The sequence below is a fragment of the Coregonus clupeaformis genome, chromosome 1 (genome assembly GCF_020615455.1).
Source record: "Coregonus clupeaformis isolate EN_2021a chromosome 1, ASM2061545v1, whole genome shotgun sequence".
NCBI classification, from domain to species: Eukaryota; Metazoa; Chordata; class Actinopteri; order Salmoniformes; family Salmonidae; genus Coregonus; species Coregonus clupeaformis.
This window is the reverse complement of record NC_059192.1, coordinates 17,911,395-17,929,739: the sequence shown is the minus strand read 5'-3', so window position 1 is coordinate 17,929,739 and position 18,345 is coordinate 17,911,395. Positions and strand designations below refer to the sequence as shown.

Below are 18,345 nucleotides of genomic sequence, written 5' to 3'. Positions count from 1 at the left end.
TAAGACTGCTAAATAGCTAACAAAATGGCTACACGGACTATCTGCATTAACCCTTTTATTTTATTTTTGTACTGACTCTACACCCTACACACTAACTCCCACGCATTCACACTCCAACACACACACACTTCATTTGCTCACACACAACACGCACACACATTCATACTGACTCTACACACAAGCACACACACTCACAGACAATCATCATATACGCCGCTGCTACTCTGTTTATCATATTTCCTGATGCCTAGTCACCTTACCCCTATATAAACTACATGACCAAAAGTATGTGGACACCTGGTCGTCGAACATCTCATTCCAAAATCATGGGCATAAATATGGAGTTGGTGATATAACAGCCTCCACTCTTCTGTGAAGGCTTTCCACTAGACGTTGAAACATTGCTGCGGGGACTTGCTTCCATTCAGTCGCAAGAGCATTAGTGAGGTCGGATTTTGTACTTCTGTCGACAACGGGTGTGGCTGAAATAGCCGAATCCACTAACTTGAAGGGGTGTCCACATACTTTTGTATATATAGTGTATATCTACCCTTACCACTCCAGTAACCCTGCACATTGTATGGTATTGGCACTGACCCTGGAACTGAACCTGTATACAGCTGACTTACTTTCACGTGTTCTTATTTCTATTTCTTGTGTGTTTTTGTTCTACTTTACTTTATTTTATAATATAATATTTTTTACTACTGAAATTGATTACTGCATTGTTGGGAAAGAGCTAGCATGAAAGGCCTTTCACTGTACTTGTGCACGTGACAATAAAACTTGAAACTTGAAAACTTGTAGTTTACCAACAACAACCCCATCTTGTTGACAACCATGACACTAACATAGTATGATAATCCATGCGCTTGTTAGTAAGGCCAGCATTTCTAACCATAGCATTACGTTTTATTCGTGGTCCTCTGTAGCTCAGCTGGTAGAGCACGGCGCTTGTAACGCCAAGGTAGTGGGTTCGATCCCCGGGATCACCCATACACAAAAATGTATGCACGCATGACTGTAAGACGCTTATTAGATTATTATTATTCATAAAATTGCACCACGCGGACGCTTCATTTCAGCACCTTGGTCAGCGCCACTGGGCCTTCCATTAATGCTAGTGCCCCGCCTCAAAGCATAATCAAATATCAATATAAACATGTTCAACTGCAACGACCGATTTTTATTTCTCAAAAATAACGTCAATTTATACATGAATCACTGGACATACTTTAATTCAGTCAAGATTTCTGAAACTCGTTCAAAATGTTCACAGAGAGCAGCTGGCAATAACACTGTAGTCAATGACAGCCACAGCTGACTGCCACCATATCGTCATACTGTTTCAGAACCACGTTTTCCTCGTCGTCAAAATAGAGAAGGCTGATGGACTGGAGTTTGTCAGGCACGCAGCATGGTGTATCCAGGTCGTTGGAGAGCTTTAGTGCATGCATGATGGACTGCACAGTCGCATGATTCGTGGCGCGGAGACTCTCTCCGAGTGGGAACGGGCAGGAGCCCTTGCAGTGGTAAGCGTTGTACCCCCGTGGAGAGATGATCCAGCCTGCCCAGCCGATCTCCTCAAAGTCCACAAAGAGGGGGATACGCTGGCAGGACATGGGGCGGCTGCGGGGATAACTTTGGGCTGCGCGCCTCCTCCTGCTCCGGCTGTCTTGAGGCTGTACCTTCGCAGGACTGCCATGTGCTGTGGCTTGGCTGACATGTCCTACAAATATTTAAATGAGAAAGGAATATATCGGTATTTCAATAATCATCGGCAGTTAGGCATACAACTGCAAACCTACACCTTTCTCGTAATATAATTTGATAATTGACGGCCTAGCAATACGATTGTAGAAATGTTTGTACTAAATGTTCTATGATGAACAAAGTCCAATGTATAGCCTACAATCAGATAAACGTTTATTTTCAACGTTTAATTATCCCATTTTGTTTCTTTCAGTCCTGCAAATAGTCATATACTGTTGGCCCATTATTCGATTTAAACATTCCGCACACAAGATTGTAAAAAATATATGAACGAAAATGAAAGACACCAACAAAAGATAACATGATCGTAAAGTCATACGAGGTCATTTGGCGCCCCATTATAATGGAGGTGATTGAGACCCCGAGCGCACGTGCAACGGGCTCCCTGCCCAAGAAGGTCCAGCCCAGCTATGAGCAGATGACATACAGTGGGGTCCGAAATTATTGACACCTTGATAAAGATTAGCAAATATTACTGTATAAAATAAATAATTCCAACACTAATCAAACCACTTGCCTCTGTCAGGAGGCTGAAACCTGGCCACAAGTGGATATTCCAGCAAGCCAATAACCCCAGGCACACATCAAAATACACAAAGAAAGGGTTAATTGGCCACAAAAATCAACATTTTGAAATGGCCATCTCAGTCTCCGGACTTGAAACCAATTGAAAACGTTTGGTTTGAATTGAAGAGGGCAGTCCACAAACTCAGACGAAGGATATCAAGGATCTGGAAGGATTCTGTATGGAGGAATGGTCTAAGATCCCTCCCAATGTCTTCTCCAACTCATAAAACATTGTAGAAATAAAAGGCTCAGTACCATTAGCCTCGCAGTGTGAGGTATTGAAAGGTATTAAAGACAGGGGTGTCAATCATTTTGACCCCTACCCTTTGAGAAAAAAAAAATTGGCCTCTTTCTCTGAGCAATTGTATTAGTATATATATATATTTTTTACATACAAATAGCTCAGTATTTGAAAATATTTATTTTATACAGGCATTTTTGCTCATCTTTATCAAGGGTGTCATTACTTTCGCACCCCAGGCTACGTCTAAGGACGAGGAGGGGAGAAGGATAACTATCCATCAGAAGCAACAGAAACTATGTTCATCAACATAGTTTTTTTATCCATAATTTTTGGTCTGTTTTTACATGAAAAGTAGAAAAATAAAACTCTGAAAAGCGTTCTCTCAATGTCTTTTTTTTTACAACTATGAGGTTGAAGGTCTGCAGGCCTTGCACACAACGATTCCACTGTTATTCTGTCTGAATATAAAAAACTTAAATTCTGCCCCTGCTAGTTTACCTTGATTTAGTGATCGATTAGTGGTGGAGCCTCTTCCGTCGTCTGAGAATATAACCAGGTAAGCGTTCTCCGCAGGTGATTCTCCCTGTCTCTCTGAAGACGGCAGGACAGACTCAATCCATTTCCCCGATGGCAGAGTAATAACAACCAGAATACCATTATTATCCTCGCTGTTGCGAATCCACTTGGACACCTTTCATTGGGGAAAACAAATGATGCGATTAAAATATTGAAAGGGTAATGTTGAAATATGATCTGCTGTGATAAAACGTGAATAGAGCTTACTGTTTGTGTGACGTTGAAGACTTCCCATCCCTGAGTGTATAAAGGCAAAAGTCTTGACGTGATTAGATTCCCTCTCCAAGGTTTTACTCTGTTATCCAACACCTCATATAGGTCCACCTGCGCGCGCAAATCATGCATTAGGCTAAACAGTACAATAATTATGTCGAGTTATTTCAACACACTTAAAAGTATGTATTTCCAACTAACCTTGTAGAAATAGGGTCCATATGACTGCCCAAGGAAAAGTCTTTGTTTTTGCCTGAACCAGCGAAATTCTGCTTTGATCATTCTCTCATCTCTGGCAAATGAGGACAAATTGAAGAAATGAAACCTTCCACCGGCATGTCCTGTGTAAATATATGAAGAATTGTGTTTAAATAAAACGTCTGAAAGTTTTCCCTTTAAGATTTTTTATATATTTTGTATATTATTTTCAAACATGCTTGGTCACAAAAGTATGTGCGTAATTACGCGCTGTTGGAGATAACTCACCTCTGTCCTCGAAGCTCCGCACCACATTGCCCTCTAGTTTCTCCGAGTTCCTGGGGATTCCATTGGAGTCCGCCACTGCGTTGAACAAGTCCAGCATAAACTGAGGTGCCTTTCTATGAGGCACTGAAGAGCTCTCAGGCAAATCCTTCGGATTGAACAATTCGTCCATCTTCTTAGCCGACTTTGTTATATCCAAACGGTTGTCTTTCCAAACAGTTTCTTTGGATTCTTCGTCATAAGAGATAGTGAAAATGGACACGGTTCTTAGCGGTAATGTGAGGACGAGCCAGATGAGTAGACCCTGTAATATCATGCTAGCGATAGCCTAATGAGCCCGACTGGTTATGGGTCAGTGATTAGGCTATCACCGCCTTTGATAGGAGCAAGCGCCCCTGTCCTGAGGGTGATGGGCGATTGGACCATTTAAAGGTCTACGAATTCATATAGAGGATTTAAATACTGAAGCAGCACCCCCTCAGACAAACAATGAATCATTTGACCTACAAATGGCAGGTAGGCCCAAATAAGAGGGTCATCTGACCTATTCGTCTGACCCAGCCTCTCTCCCCTTCACTCCACTGCACAACATATACATTATTCAATTGTTATCAAATCAAATCGAAATGGAAAACTAAACTAAACTAGATAGACAGGACATTATCGTAAATCACTAGGCCTATTGATGTCTCAAATGCTACCTTAATCTGAAGATATCATATAGTGTACATTTGAGTTTTCACTCATAGCAACAACAAAAAAAGACCCGTTATTCTTAACAAAAAGACCAATGACGCACGTCATCACATCATGAACTAGAAGACCAACGTTTTTCTCAGTTTATCCTCGTTTTTTTCTCTAGTGTGTTGTCCGTTATCTGTATGAGGCCAGTTGGCCCTCAAAGCAACGCATACGCAAAACCTATGACGCAAATGAAAACTGAGGTTTACTTGTTGTTACGGGGAGTCTCCATTGGGCGTTGTTTGTTGAATGACTCACAGGATTAAATGCTAATGAATGGAGGTGTCACCAAATCCAATAATCTGTGTATTCGCATTTTAAATTAATCGGGGATTATCTTCAATCAAGGGTGAGAAGAGAACACATTCCTGAAATCGTCTCACTGATCAATGTGGCTTCCACTTATAATGCATTTAATCAATTCAAAATAATCTGCTACAAAATGATGATCCCCTCATTTGGAAGCAATTACTCAGTCACGGCCTTGTTATTCCGCACGTGAGCCCGCACGAGGCCATCCATGGTCAGATGACATATCACTGTATGCGAATTTATTGCATTGTGGATGTGTCCATTATTTCACTGTGTGCATATTTGCCATTGTACATATCGATTATAATACTAAAGAGCATATTTGCCAGACACCCACACCATGGACATAAAAACGTTTGAACAGCAGTGAAAGTGGACGGTTGTGCATACAGAGGACCCTGCATGTGCGTCATCCACGGCGCAGGGCACATTGGAACCCCCCTCTGTGACCAATAAACGCAGTGTGTGGGATCACCTCAAATGTTTGGACTGACCATGTGCCGATTACTGATAAACGGGAAGAGAAGCCTTATGACGTGGACCGAATCTCATAGGCCTACCACGTTATTCTGCATTGTTTGTATAACAGCGACCTCATCTCTGCCTTGGTTCTTGGCTGAATGCAGTAGCCTCATGTATGCAGTAGATGGCGGCATTGACCGAAGCATAAGTTGATACACACTTTGCATGTGCCTCTGAGGTAATTATTATGATGTGGAGCCTTGTTGTGACCAGTCCGGCGTGGGCAATCACTTTGCAAAAACATTGCACATTTCCCATCATTAACTCATGGTTAGTGCTATCCGGGATCCTTGGGACGTCCCTACCCTAACCTTAACTGCTACCCTAACCCATACCTTAACCGTTTTAAATTTTAACTTCTATGGGGCGACGTCAGAGTTCGGCAGAGGTGGGACAAAGTCATTGTTATGCAAGTCACAAGTAAGTCTCAAGTCTTTGCCCTCGAGTCCCGAGTCAAGTCGAGTCAAAGATGAGGCAAGTCCCAAGTCGAGTCAAAAGTCAAAGCCATCAAGTCTCAAGTCGAGTCCAAAGTCCTACATTTTAGTTTCGAGTCATTTCAAGTCCTCTTAGCAAGCCTTTGCAAGTCATTACAAGTCCTCGTAGCAAGTCTTCTCGAGTCATAAGGCGCAAGTCCAAGTCAAGTCACGAGTCATTGATGTTAAAGTCCAAGTCGAGTTGCAAGTCTTTGTACATTTTGTCGAGTCGAGTCTGAAGTCATCAAATTCATGACTCGAGTCTGACTCGAGTCCAAGTCACATGACTCGAGTCCACACCTCTGGAGTTCGGACATCCCAAGGATCATGTTAATATGTCTACATTTGACATTTTAGTCATTTAGCAGACGCTATCCAGAGCGACTTACAGTTAGTGCATTAATCTTAAGATAGCTCGGTGGGACAACCACATATCACAGTCATAGTAAGTACATTTTCCCTCAATAAAGTAGCTATCAGCAGAGACAGAGCAGGAAAGGGGGAAAAAAGTATAGACAGAGAAGAGCTTGGACTGGGCTGATCGTGGCAGAACGGACTGCTTGGGTTGGGGTGTAGGGTTTGAGCATAGCCAGAGTTGGAGGATGCAAAATCAGGTGTAGTGTTATTAAATTAGGTGATACAATGTTAAGTGTGGCAAAAACTATTTAGGAACATTTTCAAAATGTCAGACAAAACAGGCATTCCTGCCAATGTAACGTACCTGGCACAGGTGGGGCCTATCAGGACATGACCAGCCTCCCCATCAGGAAATCCAACACCAGAAAAACAAAAACAACCAGATAACAGCAACACACAGGTATAGGACCCCCACCTTTGATTATACCAGAGAGGAAGAGGCGAAGCGAGAGGATTTACTCTGACCAAAATCTGTCTACGCGAGATAAGCCCTTTTTTGTCTATGAGAATCAACTCTATGTAACAATTACAACAAAAATAATCAACGATATGCAATGAGATGACATGAGATAAAGAAAACCTCTTCCTGGTAAGTGTTTGAGAATGTTAATGAGCCCCTAAACACTGCATCCACTCAGACGTTCAAATAGAAGACACTTCAATATTCAACGGCTTTTGGAAAATGACAGTGATCAATACATAACTTGCAGGGGGAAATGAATAAGACGTGTATTAAACTATTTAGAGGCAGAAATGCACGTTAGGGATGGAGCGGCTAGGCGTCAACTGGCATCTGTCTTCTTTTGCAGGCTTTGTACAAAATATTAAAATGCAGTACGACAGGATCTTTATAAAATGTAGCTCTTTATTAGCTATGCAACTATAATATAATAATAATATGCCATTAAGCAGACGCTTTTATCCAAAGCGACTTACAGTCATGTGTGCATACATTTTTACAGTCCCGGGGATCGAACCCACTACCCTGGCATTACAAGCGCCATGCTCTACCAATTGAGCTACAGAGGACCACTGGCATGTTCATGTGTCTCCGGCCATGATCAACTGCAATGACCTCACGATCTGGGTGGTCGTAACCAATCATAGCGCAGAATGATATGACAGTAGAATACAACCAATACAATTCAGTATATTGACACATTGAATATGAATATTGACACATTAATATTACATCATCCTCACCTCTAATCACCCAAATCAGTTAGTTTTAATACTGAAAAAGAGAAAGTGGCCAACCCCCTGGTAAACATCTCTATTGTCTATGATTTATGATTGAACTCTGTTCCCAGTGATCATGTGCTGTCAGTACAATCAGTACTACACCACATCCCCACACCTCTGACTAAACAAAACCAAGCACATTGAATGGCCTTGTTATGGTAAAACGATAGGCTGCTTGAGGTGCCTCCAAAAACCCCTCTGCATTTCCAAAATATTAGCGTTAGCAGGGGTGCTGCTGTATCAAGGTGTACTGTGGGGGATTTCTGGCATTAGGTAAGCTAGTTTCAATGAGAGGAGAAAGCATATCTCTGTCTCTTACCCCGACACTGCACCACATAAGTCCTATTTTTTTTCCTAGTCCCCCTTAATCTTGATTATATTGAAGATATGAGGGAAAGGCAGGAACACGGTGTGTCAGAAAGCAGACAGAAGTGGAAAGGGCTTGTCGTTTTTTACAGGGCTACTGAGACAGACAGTTACTCTCCTCTCTCCTGTCTGACTTTAGCAGCAGACTCTGGGACAGCCTTGGAGATCAGCTTTGCCACCTAATATGCCTTTATTTAAGATTTAAGACTGCCACTGCCACTTTTATAAGAAAAAGATTAAGCATATGTATTACATCTAAACAGTCTGGAAAGGGAAAAGAGGGGAGACAGTGGAATGATTGGCTGAGAGTGAGACAGTATGCACCCAGTATCTCCATTTCAGAAGAGCTCAGGAGTAACCCTTATAACCCTGTTAACCCTCGCCCAACTCTTCTAATCGAAGTGGACAAATGTGGACTGTCCGGACTCAGGACAGCCTTCTAAATATGTTGTGGCTGTCTCCTCTTACCTCTCTGTCTCCTCTTCCCTCTCTGTCTCCTCTTACCTCTCTGTCTCCTCTTCTCTCTCTGTCTCCTCTTCCCTCTGTCTCCTCTTCCCTCTCTGTCTCCTCTTCTCTCTGTCTCCTCTTCTCTCTCTGTCTCCTCTTCCTTCTCTGTCTCCTCTTCCGTCCCCGTCTCCTCTTCCCTCTCTGTCTCCTCTTCTCTCTCTGTCTCCTCTTCCTTCTCTGTCTCCTCTTCCGTCCCCGTCTCCTCTTACCTCTCTGTCTCCTCTTCTCTCTCTGTCTCCTCTTCCCTCTCTGTCTCCTCTTCCCTCTCTGGCTCCACTTCCCTCTCTGTTTCCTCTTCTCTCTCTGTCTCCTCTTCTCTCTCTGTCTCCTCTTCTCTCTCTGTCTCCTCTTCCCACTCTGTCTCCTCTTCCCTCTCTGTCTCCTCTTCCCTCTCTGTCTCCTCTTCCCTCTCTCTCCTCTTCCCTCTCCCTCTCCTCTTCCCTCTCTCTCCTCTTACCTCTCTGTCTCCTCTTCCCTCTCTGTCTCCTCTTACCTCTCTGTCTCCTCTTCCCTCTCTGCCTCGTCTTCCCTCCCTGTCTCGTCTTCCCTCCCTGTCTTAGTGTCTCATCCCTCCCCATCTCAGTCGCTCTTCCCTCTCCATCTCAGTCTCTCTTCCCTCTCCGTCTCAGTCTATCTTCCCTCCCCGTCTCAGTCTCTCTTCCCTCCCCATCTCAGTCTCTTTTCCCTCCCCGTCTCAGTCTCTTTTCCCTCCCCGTCTCAGTCTCTCTTCTCTCCCCGTCTCAGTCTCTCTACCTCCATGCTTTGACTAGCTCCTCTGCTTTTGGCAGTCCATCTGCTCAAGTGGGTCTGAGCCACCTTTCAGCACCTCGTCCCTGGCACAGAAGCAGCTAGGCCCCTGCATGGGGTGTGGTGCTGGTTGTGTGTTTGTTCGTTAGAGGGGGTAAATTCTACTCATAGGAACCCCCCCCCACCCCATCCCCCCCTCCACACACACACACTTGCTGCTGACCCGGTCAGTCACTGATAGACACGTTGGCACATGGTAAACAAACAGCCATGAGCAGTGCTGACAGAGCAGTGCTGGGCCTCTGCCAGGCTGAGCGGGTGGTGAAGTGTGCGAGGGACGCCAGTCCGGTGAGGCCCCTCCCTGCTTCCCTCTGAGGCGTATACTCACTGCTGCTACTGTAGGATACCACTCACATCTCACATCTCACCATTCACTAGAGCCAGCATTGCCATGTCAAAGATACATGGTCCTTATTTATTGAGGGAGAGGGACTATTTTAGCTGTATGCTGACTACTGTCTTTGCAGAGGGTTTGCTGTTGTTGATGACACTTCTTCAACCTTCGACACTGTCCTCCTTGTACTCAGCCATGCTGGGTGTTGAGGAGGATTCTTGTTAGTCCTAACACGTGGTATTGTACCCTCTCCTCCCTCACTACCTCCAGGAGTTTCGAAGAAGGAAGCCAGCCAGTAAGAAGAGGGGGAGAAGAGAGAGAGAGAGAGCGAGAGCAAGAGAGAGAGAGAGAGAGAGAGAGAGAAAATTAGTGTTTTTTCTCTCTTAATCTTAGTCCTGGACGTTCCGCATAAACGTACATCCTCTACCTCACCAATAGAGTATTACTCTTGTGCTTATTAGACACAGAAGCTAATGAGAGGTCACCGGCTAGTGAGCACACTTCCTAGGACCTTCACAGGCGTTTTAAACCTGGGACGAGAAGGAGAGAGGGAGGTTGAAGGGGCATGAGTGTGTGTGTGGGTGCGTGCAATTGCTCCCCTGTACTGCTTCCAGCTCCTTGACTATCCCAGCTCCTGCACAAACACACAACCGCCGTATCAGATACCACTTAATACTATTTATCCCATCCGTACGGATCCCCCTTTCTGCCTCAGAGAAACAAGCAGGACAGCCAGAGGTGTGTATGATCTTTGGGTCTGGATCCAGGCCATTGTGTGTATGATCTTTGGGTCTGGATCCAGGCCATTGTGTGTATGATCTTTGGGTCTGGATCCAGGCCATTGTGTGTATGATCTTTGGGTCTGGATCCAGGCCATTGTGTGTATGATCTTTGGGTCTGGATCCAGGCCATTGTGTGTGTGATCTTTGGGACTGGATCCAGGCCATTGTGTGTATGATCTTTGGGTCTGGATCCAGGCCATTGTGTGTATGATCTTTGGGTCTGGATCCAGGCCATTGTGTGTATGATCTTTGGGTCTGGATCCAGGCCATTGTGTGTATGATCTTTGGGTCTGGATCCAGACCATTGTGTGTATGATCTTTGGGTCTGGATCCAGGCCATTGTGTGTATGATCTTTGGGTCTGGTTCCAGACCATTGTGTGTATGATCTTTGGGTCTGGATCCAGACCATTGTGTGTATGATCTTTGGGTCTGGATCCAGGCCATTGTGTGTATGATCTTTGGGTCTGGATCCAGGCCATTGTGTGTATGATCTTTGGGTCTGGATCCAGGCCATTGTGTGTATGATCTTTGGGTCTGGATCCAGACCATTGTGTTTATGATCTTTGGGTCTGGATCCAGGCCATTGTGTGTATGATCTTTGGGTCTGGATCCAGGCCATTGTGTGTATGATCTTTGGGTCTGGATCCAGGCCATTGTGTGTGTGATCTTTGGGTCTGGATCCAGGCCATTGTGTGTGTGATCTTTGGGTCTGGATCCAGGACATTGTGTGTATGATCTTTGGGTCTGGATCCAGGCCATTGTGTGTATGATCTTTGGGTCTGGATCCAGGCCATTGTGTGTATGATCTTTGGGTCTGGATCCAGGCCATTGTGAGTATGATATTTGGGTCTGGATCCAGGCCATTGTGTGTATGATCTTTGGGTCTGGATCCAGGCCATTGTGTGTATGATCTTTGGGTCTGGATCCAGGCCATTGTGTGTATGATCTTTGGGCCTGAATCCAGACCATTGTGTGTATGATCTTTGGGTCTGGATCCAGGACATTGTGTGTGTGATCTTTGGGTCTGGATCTAGGCCATTGTGTGTGTGATCTTTGGGACTGGATCCAGGCCATTGTGTGTGTGATCTTTGGGTCTGGATCCAGGCCATTGTGTGTATGATCTTTGGGTCTGGATCCAGGCCATTGTGTGTATGATCTTTGGGTCTGGATCCAGGCCATTGTGTGTATGATCTTTGGGTCTGGATCCAGGCCATTGTGTGTGTAAACTTTGGGTCTGGATCCAGGCCATTGTGTGTGTGATCTTTGGGTCTGGATCCAGGCCATTGTGTGTATGATCTTTGGGTCTGGATCCAGGCCATTGTGTGTATGATCTTTGGGTCTGGATCCAGGCCATTGTGTGTATGATCTTTGGGTCTGGATCCAGGCCATTGTGTGTATGATCTTTGGGTCTGGATCCAGGCCATTGTGTGTATGATCTTTGGGTCTGGATCCAGACCAATGTGTGTATGATCTTTGGGTCTGGATCCAGGCCATTGTGTGTATGATCTTTGGGTCTGGATCCAAGCCATTGTGTGTATGATCTTTGGGTCTGGATCCAGGCCATTGTGTGTATGATCTTTGGGTCTGGATCCAGGCCATTGTGTGTATGATCTTTGGGTCTGGATCCAGACCATTGTGTGTATGATCTTTGGGTCTGGATCCAGGCCATTGTGTGTATGATCTTTAGGTCTGGATCCAGACCATTGTGTGTATGATCTTTGGGTCTGGATCCAGGCCATTGTGTGTGTGATCTTTGGGTCTGGATCCAGGCCATTGTGTGTATGATCTTTGGATCTGGATCCAGGCCATTGTGTGTATGATCTTTGGGTCTGGATCCAGGCCATTGTGTGTATGATCTTTGGGTCTGGATCCAGGCCATTGTGTGTATGATCTTTGGGTCTGGATCCAGTCCATTGTGTGTATGATCTTTGGGTCTGGATACAGGCCATTGTGTGTATGATCTTTGGGTCTGGATCCAGACCATTGTGTTTATGATCTTTGGGTCTGGATCCAGGCCATTGTGTGTATGATCTTTGGGTCTGGATCCAGGCCATTGTGTGTATGATCTTTGGGTCTGGATCCAGGCCATTGTGTGTATGATCTTTGGCTCTGGATCCAGGCCATTGTGTGTATGATCTTTGGGTCTGGATCCAGGCCATTTTGTGTATGATCTTTGGATCTGGATCCAGACCATTGTGTGTATGATCTTTGGGTCTGGATCCAGGCCATTGTGTGTATGATCTTTGGGTCTGGATCCAGGCCATTGTGTGTATGATCTTTGGGTCTGGATCCAGACCATTGTGTGTATGATCTTTGGGTCTGGATCCAGGCCATTGTGTGTATGATCTTTGGTTCTGGATCCAGGCCATTGTGTGTGTGATCTTTGGGTCTGGATCCAGGCCATTGTGTGTATGATCTTTGGGTCTGGATCCAGGCCATTGTGTGTGTGATCTTTGGGTCTGGATCCAGGCCATTGTGTGTGTTATCTCTGGGTCTGGATCCAGGCCATTGTGTGTATGATCTTTGGGTATGGATCCAGGCCATTGTGTGTATGATCTTTGGGTCTGGATCCAGGCCATTGTGTGTATGATCTTTGGGTCTGGATCCAGGCCATTGTTTGTATGATTTTTGGGTCTGTATCCAGGCCATTGTGTGTATGATCTTTGGGTCTGGATCCAGGCCATTGTGTGTATGATCTTTGGGTCTGGATCCAGGCCATTGTGTGTGTTATCTCTGGGTCTGGATCCAGGCCATTGTGTGTATGATCTTTGGGTCTGGATCCAGGCCATTGTGTGTATGATCTTTGGGTCTGGATCCAGGCCATTGTGTGTATGATCTTTGGGTCTGGATCCAGGCCATTGTGTGTGTGATCTTTGGGTCTGGATCCAGGCCATTGTGTGTATGATCTTTGGGTCTGGATCCAGGCCATTGTGTGTGTGATCTTTGGGTCTGGATCCAGGCCATTGTGTGTGTTATCTCTGGGTCTGGATCCAGGCCATTGTGTGTATGATCTTTGGGTCTGGATCCAGGCCTTTGTGTGTATGATCTTTGGGTCTGGATCCAGGCCATTGTTTGTATGATTTTTGGGTCTGGATCCAGGCCATTGTGTGTATGATCTTTGTGTCTGGATCCAGGCCATTGTGTGTATGATCTTTGGGTCTGGATCCAGGCCATTGTGTGTGTTGTCTCTGGGTCTGGATCCAGGCCATTGTGTGTATGATCTTTGGGTCTGGATCCAGGCCATTGTGTGTATGATCTTTGGGTCTGGATCCAGGCCATTGTGTGTATGATCTTTGGGTCTGGATGCAGGCCATTGTGTGTATGATCTTTGGGTCTGGATCCAGGCCATTGTGTGTATGATCTTTGGGCCTGGATCCAGACCATTGTGTGTATGATTTTTGGGTCTGGATCCAGGCCATTGTGTGTATGATCGTTGGGTCTGGATCCAGGCCATTGTGTGTATGATCTTTGGGTCTGGATCCAGGCCATTGTGTGTATGATCTTTGGGTCTGGATCCAGGCCATTTTGTGTATGATCTTTGGGTCTGGATCCAGACCATTGTGTGTATGATCTTTGGGTCTGGATCCAGGCCATTGTGTGTATGATCTTTGGGTCTGGATCCAGGCCATTGTGTGTATGATCTTTGGGTCTGGATCCAGACCATTGTGTGTATGATCTTTGGGTCTGGATCCAGGCCATTGTGTGTATGATCTTTGGTTCTGGATCCAGGCCATTGTGTGTGTGATCTTTGGGTCTGGATCCAGGCCATTGTGTGTATGATCTTTGGGTCTGGATCCAGGCCATTGTGTGTGTGATCTTTGGGTCTGGATCCAGGCCATTGTGTGTGTTATCTCTGGGTCTGGATCCAGGCCATTGTGTGTATGATCTTTGGGTATGGATCCAGGCCATTGTGTGTATGATCTTTGGGTCTGGATCCAGGCCTTTGTGTGTATGAGCTTTGGGTCTGGATCCAGGCCATTGTTTGTATGATTTTTGGGTCTGTATCCAGACCATTGTGTGTATGATCTTTGGGTCTGGATCCAGGCCATTGTGTGTATGATCTTTGGGTCTGGATCCAGGCCATTGTGTGTGTTATCTCTGGGTCTGGATCCAGGCCATTGTGTGTATGATCTTTGGGTCTGGATCCAGGCCATTGTGTGTATGATCTTTGGGTCTGGATCCAGGCCATTGTGTGTATGATCTTTGGGTCTGGATCCAGGCCATTGTGTGTGTGATCTTTGGGTCTGGATCCAGGTCATTGTGTGTATGATCTTTGGGTCTGGATCCAGGCCATTGTGTGTGTGATCTTTGGGTCTGGATCCAGGCCATTGTGTGTGTTATCTCTGGGTCTGGATCCAGGCCATTGTGTGTATGATCTTTGGGTCTGGATCCAGGCCTTTGTGTGTATGATCTTTGGGTCTGGATCCAGGCCATTGTTTGTATGATTTTTGGGTCTGGATCCAGGCCATTGTGTGTATGATCTTTGGGTCTGGATCCAGGCCATTGTGTGTATGATCTTTGGGTCTGGATCCAGGCCATTGTGTGTGTTATCTCTGGGTCTGGATCCAGGCCATTGTGTGTATGATCTTTGGGTCTGGATCCAGGCCATTGTGTGTATGATCTTTGGGTCTGGATCCAGGCCATTGTGTGTATGATCTTTGGGTCTGGAAGCAGGCCATTGTGTGTATGATCTTTGGGTCTGGATCCAGGCCATTGTGTGTATGATCTTTGGGCCTGGATCCAGACCATTGTGTGTATGATTTTTGGGTCTGGATCCAGGCCATTGTGTGTATGATCGTTGGGTCTGGATCCAGGCCATTGTGTGTATGATCTTTGGGTCTGGATCCAGGCCATTGTGTGTATGATCTTTGGGTCTGGATCCAGGCCATTGTGTGTATGATCTTTGGGTCTGGATCCAGACCATTGTGTGTATGATCTTTGGGTCTGGATCCAGGCCATTGTGTGTATGATCTTTGGGTCTGGATCCAGACCATTGTGTGTATGATCTTTGGGTCTGGATCCAGACCATTGTGTGTATGATCTTTGGGTCTGGATCCAGGCCATTGTGTGTATGATCTTTGGGTCTGGATCCAGGCCATTGTGTGTATGATCTTTGGGTCTGGATCCAGGCCATTGTGTGTATGATCTTTGGGTCTGGATCCAGACCATTGTGTGTATGATCTTTAGGTCTGGATCCAGGCCATTGTGTGTATGATCTTTGGGTCTGGATCCAGACCATTGTGTGTATGATCTTTGGGTCTGGATCCAGGCCATTGTGTGTGTGATCTTTGGGTCTGGATCCAGGCCATTGTTTGTATGATATTTGGATCTGGATCCAGGCCATTGTGTGTATGATCTTTGGGTCTGGATCCAGGCCATTGTGTGTATGATCTTTGGGTCTGGATCCAGACCATTGTGTGTATGATCTTTGGTTCTGGATCCAGGCTTTGTGTGTATGATCTTTGGGTCTGGATCCAGGCCATTGTGTGTATGATCTTTGGGTCTGGATCCAGGCCATTGTGTGTTTGATCTTTGGGTCTGGATCCAGGCCATTGTGTGTCTGATCTTTGGGTCTGGATCCAGGCCATTGTGTGTATGATCTTTGGGTCTGGATGCAGGCCATTGTGTGTATGATCTTTGGGTCTGGATCCAGACCATTGTGTGTATGATCTTTGGGTCTGGATCCAGACCATTGTGTGTATGATCTTTGGGTCTGGATCCAGGCCATTGTGTGTATGATCTTTGGGTCTGGATCCAGGCCATTGTGTGTTTGATCTTTGGGTCTGGATCCTGACCATTGTGTGTATGATCTTTGGGTCTGGATCCAGGCCATTGTGTGTATGATCTTTGGGTCTGGATCCAGGCCATTGTGTGTATGATCTTTGGGTCTGGATCCAGGCCATTGTGTGTATGATCTTTGGGTCTGGATCCAGGCCATTGTGTGTATGATCTTTGGGTCTGGATCCAGGCCATTGTGTGTATGATCTTTGGGTCTGGATCCAGGCCATTGTGTGTATGATCTTTGGGCCTGGATCCAGACCATTGTGTGTATGATCTTTGGGTCTGGATCCAGGCCATTGTGTGCATGATCTTTGGGTCTGGATCCAGGCCATTGTGTGTATGATCTTTGGGTCTGGATCCAGGCCATTGTGTGTATGATCTTTGGGTCTGGACCAGGCCTTTGTGTGTATGATCTTTGGGTCTGGATCCAGGCCATTGTGTGTATGATCTTTGGGTCTGGATCCAGGCCATTGTGTGTATGATCTTTGGGTCTGGATCCAGGCCATTGTGTGTCAGGGAGGCTTTAGGTTCCCTATGTGGTTACTCACAATGAAAATAATCCGATTGTCCATTAAGACATTTTTCATTGTTTAAGCAGAAAAAACAGTAGGTGGGTTAGTTAGTGTTGGTGCTAAACACAGGTCTGTTCCAGGATAGTGTATATTTTTCCCTTGGTGAGTGTGGGCCAGGGATTGGTGCTGTACGTGACATGAGAGCCAAGGGAAGGGAACCCCTGAACGAATGCACCGAGCTTGTGACCGAGCTTTCTGTTAAATCTTTAATTTCTCTCATTTAAATCTCACTTTCTTGCTTTAAAAAAGAAAGAGAACATTTTGTTTTTGGGAGCAGAGAGAGGGAAAGAGAGAGAAAGAGAGAAAGATACTCATGGCCGTGAACCTGTTAAACTTTTCGTTCCAATTTCTCAAACTTCTGAGTAGCCGCCTCACCGTTTGACCATTTAGAGGGCTAGCCGCTACATCATATGAGAAATTGTTGTGGTTTAAATTATATTCCCAATCACTGAAATGTGCAGTGTTATTTTTTTCTGCTGTGTTATTATTTTGTCAATATCAGCAGTAGAGGGGAGTTATTACATTTTCCTGTTTCTAATTACATTCTAATTACTCTAGCCAGCCAACAGCAGCCACTGGCCAGCACACTAACTGGAGGACCGCGAGAGTGTGTGCATGTGCATGTGTGTGTGTGTGCGTGCAAGTGGGTGTGTGCCTGTGTGTGTATGGTGTGTGTACACAGACAGCCAGTCTATAGGCCTGTGTACCAGTGGGATCAGACTGGTGCCAGTGGGTTCAGACTGGTGCCAGTGGGTTCAGACTGGTGCCAGTGGGTTCAGACTGGTGCCAGCGCTGGAACAGAGGGTTTAGGAGGGTAAGAAGGGTGGCAGGGTGAACGTGGAGAGTCAGAGGGATGGAAGGGTGGAGCAGTGGGGTGAACAGGGCCGGGGTGGTGGTTCGCCAGAGGCAGACGACTCGCGGTACAGGGTACAGGGTACAGGCCACTGGCACGCCAACATCCACAGAGCACTGTCGCTCTAGGTCTGCATCACTGCAGTGATGTGGATTAAAGAGGACTTGGGCAAATATACTGAAGGTGCCTCATTATTCTCTGTTTGTACACACACACACACACTAGTCAGTATTGTACGCATATGGCTATGCCTACAGTACATAAAAACAAGTAAACATAACCAGCTAACCATTACACGTGGAGCATTGGCTTTAGGTCTTCAGACAGGTTAGCTGGTTATGTTTGCTTGTTTTTATGTACTGTAGGCATAGCCATATGCGTACAATACTGACTACTTGTGTGTGTGTTTGTGTATTTTAGCTGGCACTCAATGCATTTACCTATTATCCAAAGGTCCCTCAACTACAAGCAATCTGACATGCATCTCTTACTCCTTTTGTGGGACTTTTAAATGGTTGTTTATATAAACCGGTCAGAAGTTTGAATGAAGTATCGTTCAAATGGTGCGAGGAGAGCCTTTGTAGAGAATTTGGAACTTTTCCTATCTCACCGTTCATTTCTTTCGTTCATTATGTTTATTTTCCTTTTCCTTCTTACACTACAATTTTCTATTTTCTTTCTTTCAACAAATGCAATGGTTGGAAACGGACCTATATGAGAGTGGAGTGGGAAATAGAGTGGTTACACTACAGAGGAGGAGGTGAATCAGAGAGGGATTT

General features: G+C 45.5%; 1 protein-coding gene across 1 annotated transcript; it reads right to left on the bottom strand.

Annotated features, from left to right (window-relative positions):
- Positions 1–1,186: 1,186 nt before the first annotated feature.
- On the bottom strand, positions 1,187–4,357 carry LOC121582107 (bone morphogenetic protein 2-like). Its single transcript, XM_041897678.1, has 5 exons — positions 3,860–4,357; positions 3,575–3,714; positions 3,368–3,484; positions 3,083–3,275; positions 1,187–1,729 (listed from the first exon to the last, which is right to left on the bottom strand). The coding sequence occupies exons 1-5, from the start codon at positions 4,170–4,172 to the stop codon at positions 1,305–1,307; spliced, it is 1,188 nt and encodes a 395-aa protein (XP_041753612.1). The 5' UTR covers positions 4,173–4,357; the 3' UTR covers positions 1,187–1,304.
- Positions 4,358–18,345: the final 13,988 nt, after the last annotated feature.

Excerpts from the sequence above, each read along its gene's own strand:
- LOC121582107 (XM_041897678.1), bottom strand. The coding sequence starts at position 4,172 with ATGATATTACAGGGTCTACTCATCTGGCTCGTCCTCACATTACCGCTA. Across the intron at positions 3,715-3,859 it reads GCGGAGCTTCGAGGACAGAG|GACATGCCGGTGGAAGGTTT; the intron begins GTGAGTTATCTC and ends ATATTTACACAG. Across the intron at positions 1,730-3,082 it reads TAATCGATCACTAAATCAAG|GACATGTCAGCCAAGCCACA; the intron begins GTAAACTAGCAG and ends AAATATTTGTAG.